The following is a 10650-nucleotide window of genomic DNA, read 5'->3' on the forward strand; positions in this document are numbered from 1 at the left end:
TTCTTTTTTCAAGTCAGCTTTTACCATTCCACAACATTGTAATCAACAATTATTATAAAGATCTCCTCAAGTATTTTGGTCCGGATCTGAGAAGTTCCTGTACCTTGAGCCAATTCTATACGTTGATTAGCTCGTGCTTATCAGTTCATGATCGTTATTATCTCACAAAATCTACTATAGCTCACATTATATATATATATATATATATATATATATAACACGCACACACTAGGAAACAATATTACCAAAAGATTATGTTCATCCACATATTCTATTCACGACTTACAAATTTAATTGTTACTCGTAATTCGGGGTAAACAGTTCTAGCAGCCTAAATGGAAGGGGTAAGCTAAGTTGCTAATGAGATTAGAAAAGACACAAACAAAAATTTCATATAAAGATGCGCGTATTTCATATTTTTATGCAGAGGCGCTGACGACAAGGTCTTGAAGAACCAAGGTAAAAAAAAAGAGAAAAGACTTGGACAAGGCTGGATAAGATCTATTGATTGTCCACTTCCAAACTACTCCCTCTGTTTCAATTTATTTGAACTTATTTCTTTTTTAATCCGTGCCAAAATAAATGACATCTTTCCTAATTTGAAAACAAATTCACTTTATGAATGATTTACAGCCACACAAATTTTCAAGGCTTATTTTGAACCACAAGTTTCAAAAGTCTTCCCTCTTTCTTAAATGTCGTGCTCAGTCAAATAAATTCATATAAATTGAAACGGAACGGAGGGAACATTACCAACATTCTTGAACTGAAAGAAAGCTGTACATTGATTGAAGTAGTTAAAATATCTAAAAGAAACCAAACATCATACTTTCACTTTATTTACATTACATGGCTCCCACTAATGCCCTGACCTGCATTCTCTGCCACTGCCTTCTTTTTCTACCAGAGCTCAAAGATATATAAAAGCCAAATCTTCTATTTTGTGGCTGCAAGAACAGCCGAACCTTCCACCTGAAATATCATCACAGGCTCTTTTAAATCAGCACCAGTGAATATGATAAGAACATGTGGTTCAGAAATGATTTTCAACAATTCAACTTCTAAGTGGGACGACAAAATACTACTGCTATCCATTATTAGTTTGCTACATTGTATGCGGATTTAATGTAAATACATACATTATATATATTTTCTAAAAGAAATTTGATGTTATATACATAGTTAAAGTCGAGGTCTGGGAACGAGATACGCTAACTGCCACCACACTACATCCATCTTTGATGTGGTTCTCTGTTTACTAGTAAATATCCTGCCACTAAGTTGAGTGGCATTAACGTAAAAGCCACTACATATTAGAGCATATATAATACAGAAAGAGGCAAGTGGGCTTTCTTAGTTCCATCATCATGAATAAATGTCTTCTTGTCCTCATCCGCTTTTATTGTGTTTCAAAGTCTCTGTAGTCATCACATCAAGTTTTGATAAGGTTGTTGATTTGAACAGCTTTATTCACGGATAGGTAGATTTTTACAAGGTGGGGCCAGTACAATTGCTATAATGTTAAATGTCTCAATCTGAATCTACTTGCTCTTGATATTTGTTAGTGAAGATATTGTAAAAGTTTCTCTTTCAAGTTTGTGTCACAAGGGTCCAGCTTCCTAGTATATGATTTGTGTTTATTTGACAACTAAGCTACTCCAATTGCCCAGTATGTAGGTTATATATACATATATATATATATGTGTGTGTGTGTGGGGGGGGGGGGGGGGGGGATTCGTCAGCATGATACTGACACTTGTTTTGAATCAGTGATGATCGTTGCTGAGTAAGTCCATTCAATATCAGATGCGTTATCCCTAGCATGCTGTGAAATAATTCACTACTTTATATTAATATATTTTCTTGATAAATACTTAATTTATGACAGAATGCGACATCCACCATGGATTGTAGTGATTTCAATGTTGGCATGATGCTAACTTGTTGATCATGTAGAAAATTTGTATCAGATTGCGTGGAATGAGGGAGACTGAAAATTTGTAGGAAGAATCTTCAAGTATCTAGATTCTATATTCAGTATAAGACCAAGGGACCACCACAGATGATGCTACTTGGACCAGTGTTTCAGAATGATTAGGGTAATATGTCATTAAGCTAATAAAATATCACTTACCATAAACTTAGCACCCCATATTTCTTCCTCAGTAGCAGGAACGGCAGTGATTTTGTTTTTGGGGTTCTCATAGCTTCTTAGTTCTCCAACTGCTGTAGAGTAGAAACACCCTGAAAAATCAAACAAAAGATGTTGAGTTTAAGATAATATTATAAAAGATAAAGGATATGTTAAAGTGTTTAGCCTCCGTGAATGTCACTTTCTGAATTATTTATTTGCTTATGCTAAGTCCAAAAAGCATAACTACTTCAATAATTATCCCACTAGATAAATCAGATCACCTAAAGGAGAATAATCTGTCAAACCTACCTTGAGGAAAAGAAGCAAGTGACTTGCCACAAGCACCTTTAAGCAAATCAGCATCATCGGCAAAGGCCACATACCCATCAGCAGTGATTCCCCAGTAGAGGGGTACCTTACCAACTTGATCCTGCTTACAAGAATCCAGATATATTATAGGTAAGGAAACTAAGGATCAAAATTCAACCACACCTACTACAAGGAACTTGGGTAGGTAAAAGTTGCTTACAGTAGCTACAAACATGGTGGAAGTGGACTTGTCAAAAACAATGAAAGCAAAATTGCCTTCAAGGTGACCAACAACATGGTTTGCAGGGTAAGGTGCCCTGTCACGGAGTGCCTTGTATGCTTCAATCACCAGCATCACCTCATTTGCAGACTTGGCAAGGCCATATTGTTGCCTCAGACTCCCTAAGTTGTCAAGTGATCCCTTAAACAAGCAAAATATGTCATCCTTAACAGCAAATGACCTGCCATTTCACTAGAAGTTAATCTACTAGTCGATGAATTTACATCTTTCTTCAAAAAACTGTTAAGACAACAGAAAATAGTACGGAAATGCCACGACAGATTCATTCCACAAAGCTGACACAAAATCTAAGCTACAGAATTATTCTTAGCAAAACAATTTGACAGTTGTAACTCAATATGATCCTTATCAAGGAATAACTAAAACGACCGTTACAAACTTGTTGTTTAGTTCATATGCTTCTTTCAAGTGATAGGAATAAGCAAACCATTCATACTCGGCTGATTAAAACATTAAATCCAAGTAAAAGGCTTTCCTTTCAATTGACAACTTAGGAAGCTTGCTTAATCACCAAAGGGACCACCGTATAAAGTACGAAAGCATTAATTGTAGTAAATAGATTTTAAAGTCTCCAACTACCTAGATTTATCCCCTCCCTCAATTTTCGAATTCACTTACATAGGATGAATTCCACCAATAAGTGTTCTACAATTTACTTCTTCAAAAATCTTGCAACTTCTCCTATTAGTCCATTCCTAACTTATCGCCAACAATCCAGTTCCTTTTTATGTAAGCAGAATTCTTATCAAACCAGGAAAAAGTAATAAAAAAACAAAAAGGGCAAACATCATGATAATTTCCCAACTACTGATTAACTATCTTCCTCAAAAGATTTTCCTATCCAACCGCCGACCAATTTGGTTTGGGTAGGACTTAAATCCATTTATATAGTGATTTTTATTCCTTGAATATTAGTAGTACCAAACTTTGACAAGCTTTCTTCTTCCATCGACTTGACTAGTGACATTTGTGCTATATGCCTACATCTATGGATCCAAAACCTAGACTGGATGGGCTCCTAAGGAAGTTGGAGAACAACCTACAAGGTTTTAATTATTATTATTAATTAATAATAATAATAATAATAATAACAGAATCATTTTTTAATAAGCTAAATAATAATAATAATAATAATTAATACACCCTGCAGTTTAAAATAAATGAATTTCTAACAATTTTTAATCAAACTAAATGATTTTTTCAAAGCCCAAAGATGTATTAATAATTTTTTTTTAAAGTTACTTTTCGCTTTTTTTCAAATTCAATATTGACTATTTCTATTTTTACAAAAAGTTTAGAAAGTAAAATTAATATTATCAATGACTCTATAATTATGCAATTAATTAACTTTTTTAAGGATACTGTCACCCCTCGAATATTGATAAATTTAGGACCCCAGGAAGTAATACTATTATCACCGTCAAAAGACGTAATGCAGTGGATGAGATTGCTCCACCTTAATTAGAAGTTTCAAGTTTTGACCTTTGAATATGATTTTTTTTTTATAGAGAGCGCTTCCCCAAAAAAAGAGTCCTGCTCATTGCAAATTCAAATATAATCGGACTCTAATATGGACATTCAGACACCGGGCGATTTTTTTTTTTTTTAAATGCTAACATCATCTTGGACCGTCAGATCACATGATTGTGCACTAATAACCGTTCGGTTTGCTTCTCTCATCTATTTCATCATCTGTTGGATTTATCTAAAAGAAACCAACAAGTTTTCCGGCTTCCGGTTACTTAAAATTGACGACAGTCGCTTGTACTAAATAAAAAGTTGTTAGGATTATTAAAAATATAATATAATATACTGTATTCGATTTTCTGGAAAAGTGATTATTACAAAATTAATTAAAATAGTCAGTGGATTGAGATATTAGCTTTATCATTTTTATTTTAATATTACTCATACAGATTAAAGGACATGACTTAAATTAGCTAAAACAATTCGGATCAACATGATATATCCTAGAAAAAAAGTGAAAATAGAAATGCAAACATGTGGAAGGTTGAATAAGTGATAATCCACAAATTCTAAGAAGAATCTATTAAACCAATAGCAGCATATGATTTTATCATTAAAACTAATATATATAAAAGGAAAAAAATTCGACTAATCAAAACGAAAAACAAAACAATATAACTTCGTTTAGCGGATGAATTTACGATCATAAGAAATTAGGCAATCCATGCATCATGCATGATAATCCTAATCCATGATGTCACATCTATCAAATCGTGTAATCTAAACCGTTGATCACATTTCCACAAGCTAATCAACGTTTCAGAGCTGAAATTCCACCTCACCGTTTCCTATTCAGCACCTTCCTTTGAACTTTCCAATTTGGAAATTAGCTTAGATTTTTTTATATACCTTTCTTGTTTATACTTTTTTCGTTGAGTTTCGCATTTATTAGTACAAATAAAAAATTAGCCGCACCTCGCCTAGTGAATTTGCTTAAAAAGAAAAGCACAGCTAAAATTAAGCTCACATCATTTATTTTTGTTCTTAGTTGCTGTACCTGGGGAGTACAGGGGACTCGTTGTCGTGAGTATACGCGTGTTGAACATAATCGCCGATCTGCATAGAAATCGCCGAGGAATTGGTTTGAATAAATCGTTTCACCAAAGCATCCGACGTGGTCTTAGGTGACGGAGTCCTGCTTCCGGCAGCCACAAGCTCATCAGGCGGTGAAACAATCGAACTGCTAAATACACCCAACATTTTTCTAATAATTCTAAAACTGACCACAAAAGAAAAGATAAAATAACACAATTACTCTATTTCTCTCTAGACTAGATGTTAGGAGATTAGACACGAGAGGATAATGAAGAGAGGGGGATGGAATTTATAAACAAGATACTGAGGATATTTTTGTCATTTAGGGAGATTTCGAGGGTATTTGAGTAAATGGAAGATGGGATAGTACGTGGAGTGGGACCCGGAAAAGAGGCGATGATTCCTTCAGGGAATAATCCTTTTGTGGGTCCCTAAAGGAGCTTATTATGGAAGTATATGCTGACGTGTTAAGTAATGGAGATGAAAGCGAAGGAGAGAAGGATAAGATATGATGGATTCGCGTCCATTATAGTTGCTATGGTCAGCAGATTCTGCCACAGTGCCACGTCCAGACTGGAGATTGGTATCGCTTAATAACTATTTCTTCAGCAATAACTACTGCAAATATTTATTTTTGTCAATTTAACTCTTGATAACCAACGTCAAGTTAACGTCACAAACTCACACGAATAGAGGAGTATCAGATTTTAATTGTTTTTCAATTCAAATTAGATCTCATGTAACATATTTTTGTGAGACCCTACTATAAGATGTAGATAAAAGCTCCTATATTTGTGGAAAGTTAAAGATGTCTAGTCTTAAACATGGATCAAGGAACAAAGTTACTACTTACAAGAATATATGGATCGATAATTTATGCTTTTTACCGAATCTATCTCCTTGCCTTAAGATCTCCATCTCCCTAGTTTTGTGGCCTTGATTTCCGGAGAGAAACAATTCCAACTTGTATTATTGCTATCATCATAGGGGTCTTGTCTAAATCACACTTAAATCTTATTGTGTCAAGAAAGCCAACACAATAAGATTTATTGGAGAGAATTTTGAACACCCTGGACGTTTGAGCAAATCTTTTAAATTGGTTTAGGTCATTCAAAACTTATATATGTACATAAATATAAAAAATCTACCTTACATATAAAGCGTAATTTTTTGCTGAGAGTGTTCACCCGAATACCCTGCCACACCCGTAAATCCGCCCCTGGCATCACTAATAAACTTATCTTATGGAAAAAAATAAGAATAAATGTTGGAACCTCATGAGTAAGGATAAGGTAATAAAATTGATAGAGAAATTCATACCCTTAAAAAGAATAGGAAAATTGACAAATGAAATAGAGATGATGATTGAGAGTAGAGACCACACTGAGAAATAGAAGAATTCTGTACATGTACAACTATTATTTGAACGAAGTGAATAAAATGTGATCTTTATTGTATAATAGAGCAAACACTAATATCATAAGTGAATCGGTCAAGATCAAATCTGTCAGCCCAAAAGAATATAGAAATTTTTACATGGTGTAGATAACATCCAAGAGGAATTTACTTACAATAACTATATTTTAAATAAATTATACAACGTAGCTATACTATGTATTTAATTACCTACTGTAGCTATACTATATATTTAAAGAAGAATACTACACCAGAAGAAAAAAAAATACATTGAGAAAAAAAGTCTCCTGCTTCTTCTCCCTCATTTCTCAATATCTGTCGAGTGTTACTCTCCTCCTCTTCCACCAGTTTCTTCAAGCTTAAAAGCTCCCTCCATCGACTAGAACACCTTGGACCCTTCGGAGTTTTGGTATCTCCGGTGATCTAACAGAGGCAGATGTCGATCCGCCCACCGGACGAATCGTTGAGAGTTGCAGAAGCACAATTTTCAATCAGAGAAATCTCCCAAAAAACTCGAGTTTCAGATCGGCTTCGTCATTAAATCCACTGCCATCGCCCTTTCTAGTCGGAATCGATAGCCAACCGATAAGATTTTCTCAGATCTGAGTGTATTTTATTTCTTGTATCTCTCAGATCTGGCTGGATTTGAGTGCATTCGTCATTTGTTTGTGTCTAAATACAGTGTGTTTTTTTATATTACTGCATGTATTTATATATTTTGAAGGGATTTTTTTTTGGTATTTTCGCTTGTATTTTTAAAATTTTTGTTGTTTGAATACAACTGAATTGAATACAATGAAAAAGTAGTTACGAATGAATACAGTGGATTGAACACAGTCGAATATCCCTGAATTTTCTTAATTTTTTTATTTGAATATAGCCGAATTGAATATAGTGAAATTGAATACTGTAGAAAAATAGCTACGAATAAATACAGTCGAATTGAATACAACCGAATTGAAGACATCGGAATACACCCCATGGCAAGGAATTAGTAGCTATGAGTCGTAAATAGCTAAACTATAGCCATGACTTGTTAGAAGCGTCCAAACTATAGCTGCATCTGTAAGTTACCCAATAATATATCTAATTTATTTATATGGCGATAAAGATACAAATAAGTCATTTTTTAGTGAAAGATATATTTATTCTATATCAATATTACAAGAATGTATTTTGACCTTTCCCCTTTTTATCACATCAAATTAACTGATTGTTATCACAATTTTTTACTGAATGCATGCAGAATTAGAGGACAAAGGCGGGGACAAGAAATTGTACAGGCTAGCGAAGGTAAGGGAGAGAAGGGCAGTGACCTGGACCAAGTGAAGTGCATTAAGGACGAAGATGACAAAGTACTGGTGGAGGATGCTCTCATTAGACGAAGATGGCAAGCATACTTTTATAAATTGTTGAATGAAGAAAGGGATAGAGACATTGTGTTAGGAGATTTGAAGCACTCCGAGAGGTTTCACGATTTTGGGTATTGTTGGAGTATAAAGGCTGAGGAGGTGAAAAGAGTTGTTCGTAGGGGAAGAGAGATCGGGCCTGATGAGATCTTAATTGAATTTTGGAAGAACACATGCAGGGCTAGTTTGGAGGGGATGACTGGGTTGTTTAATGTTATTTTTAAGCCGACAAAAATGCCTGAGGAATTGAGGGGGAGTACAATGATTCCTTTGTACAAAAACAATGGTGACATTCAGAGTTGCAACAACTATAGGGGCATCAAACTTCTAAGTCACACCATGAAGGTTTGAGAGAGAGTGGTGGAGATTAGGGTGAGGAGATGCATGTCTATCTCTGAGAACCAGTTCGGTTTCATATCGGGACGCTCGACTACAAAAGCCATTAATCTGGTTAGGAGATTAATGTAGCAGTATAGGGAGAAAAAGAGGGACCTGCATATGGTATTCATCGATCTTGAGGAGGCATATGGCAATGTTTCAAGGGAGGTTCTTTGGAGATGCTTGGAGGCTAGAGAGGTACCCCACATACACTCGGGTGATCAAGGGCATGTGTGAGGGAGCCAAGAGCAAGGTAAGGACAGTAGGAAGAGACTTGCAACACTTTCCGGTAGTGATGGGGTTTCACCAGAGATCAGCTCTTAGCCCATTTCTATTTGCCTTGGTGATGGATAGACTGACGCGACAAATTCAAGGTGAGGTACCCTGGTGATGTTATCGCGGATGGCATTATTTTGATTAATGAGACTCGCAGTGGAGTTAAAGATAGGCTGGAGGTTTAGAGACAGACTCTGGAGTCTAAGGGTTCAGGTTAAGTAGGACCAAGACAGAATACTTGGAGTGCAAGTTCAGTAATGTGTCGCGTGAGGGTGGCATGAAAGTGAGACTTGATACTCAAGTCATCCAGAGGAAAGGAAGTTCAAGTATCTTTAGTCTATTATCCAAGAAAATGGCGAGATTGACGAGGATGTCACACACTGTATTGGTGCAGCATCGATAAAATGGAGGCTCGCATCTGAAGTCTTGTGTGATAAGAAGGTGTTACTAAAACTTAAAGGCAAGTTTTACAGAGTGGTGGTTTGATCAACTATGTTGTATGGGGCCAATTGTTTTCCAATAAAAAACTCTCACCTTTAGAAGATGAAGGTTGCGGAGATGAGGTAAGATGTGGGAATCGAGATCCTCATCTCCGCAACCTTCATCTTCGCAATGGAGGATAAGATGCGGGGATCGAGATTAAGATGGTTCAGACATGTGCAGAAAAGATATACAGATGCCCTAGTGCAGAAAGAGAGGTTGGCTAGGGATGGTTTTAGGAGAGGCAAAGATAGGCCGAAAAATTATTGGGGAGTGGTGATTAGAGATGATATGGCTCAGGTCCAGCATACCAAGGATATAACCATAGATAGGAGATTGTGGAAGTCACAGATTAGGGTAGAAAGTTAGTAGGTAGATTAGTGTTGTCCTACTTAGTCATAGTATTATTCTTGTAGTTTTTAGTCCTTCGATTTCTGCTACTATCTGTTGTTTCTTGTACTTCGATTATCGTACTATTATATGGTAGATACTGCTTCTTTGTTTTTTCAGACGGCTCTTTCATGCTTTTTGCAGTATTTTTTTTCATGTCTTTTATATACTGCTTTGAAATGCTTGTCCTTGTGCCGAGGATCTTTTGGAAACTACCTCTCTACCTCCCAAGGTAGAGGTAAGGTCTGGATACGTTCTATCCTTCCCAGACCCCACTATATGGGATTTCACTGGGTATATTGTTGTTGTTGTTGTTGTAGTAATAGTGACGTGTCGCAAGGATGAGTAGGTACTTTCATTTTATTGAGTAAAAGTTAGTGATTATACTGCTATAACGACTAAAGTACAGTTAATTTAAAGTTTTCAAAAATAGTTTTCTTTATTGTTATAGTTTGTAAAGTTTAGTGACTTTGTTGATATAATGGGTAAGCGAATAAAATCTAATTATCATCCATAAAATTTACCTAGATAATTTCCTTTTCCCTGCGCCCTTCATTTCTTTTTGGTTTGCTTTAATGTTATTCAAATTAAAATTCTGTGATATTTTATTGGAGCATATAGAGAAGTCCCCTCTCATGGAGGAATTTCCTAAAAAAGGTTCAACCTTCCCTAAAAGCATCAACTATTTCCCGAATCAAAGGGAAAACATACCCTTATCTTGCTTCTTTGAGAAAACTTATTTCTCGTTGGAAACTTACAAATTGGTTGCTTGAAAAACCAAATAATCAGTTTTTTGAGTTTCCACCTAATTAAAAAAGTAATTATATATTTTTCTTCTTCTGTTTCATGTTTTTCTTCTTTAACTTAAGGTTCAGAGTTATATTAATAGAGATTTGAATCTTTCATGCCCCTGACTTGCTGGCTTGAATTTATGATAATGTCTTGGCCAACGCTTAAAAACATGAAAAAAATATATTCCACTTGATTAACAAGCT

General features: G+C 35.4%; 1 protein-coding gene across 1 annotated transcript; it reads right to left on the reverse strand.

The window, feature by feature from the left end:
• Positions 1–740: 740 nt before the first annotated feature.
• LOC132644981 (stem-specific protein TSJT1) lies at positions 741–5572 on the reverse strand. The gene is made up of 5 exons (XM_060361688.1): positions 5269–5572; positions 2664–2904; positions 2444–2564; positions 2135–2244; positions 741–972 (listed from the first exon to the last, which is right to left on the reverse strand). Exons 1-5 carry the CDS (start codon positions 5469–5471, stop codon positions 937–939), a joined length of 711 nt encoding a protein of 236 aa, XP_060217671.1. The 5' UTR covers positions 5472–5572; the 3' UTR covers positions 741–936.
• Between the last annotated feature and the right edge of the window lie 5078 nt (positions 5573–10650).

This window comes from Lycium barbarum, chromosome 6, assembly GCF_019175385.1.
Source record: "Lycium barbarum isolate Lr01 chromosome 6, ASM1917538v2, whole genome shotgun sequence".
NCBI lineage: Eukaryota > Viridiplantae > Streptophyta > Magnoliopsida > Solanales > Solanaceae > Lycium > Lycium barbarum.

Coding starts and splice junctions, on each gene's coding strand:
- LOC132644981 (XM_060361688.1), bottom strand. CDS start 5,471: ATGTTGGGTGTATTTAGCAGTTCGATTGTTTCACCGCCTGATGAGCTT. Junction 2,905..5,268: donor GAGTCCCCTGTACTCCCCAG/GTACAGCAACTA, acceptor GTGAAATGGCAG/GTCATTTGCTGTTAAGGATG. Junction 2,565..2,663: donor CCACCATGTTTGTAGCTACT/GTAAGCAACTTT, acceptor TCTTGTAAGCAG/GATCAAGTTGGTAAGGTACC.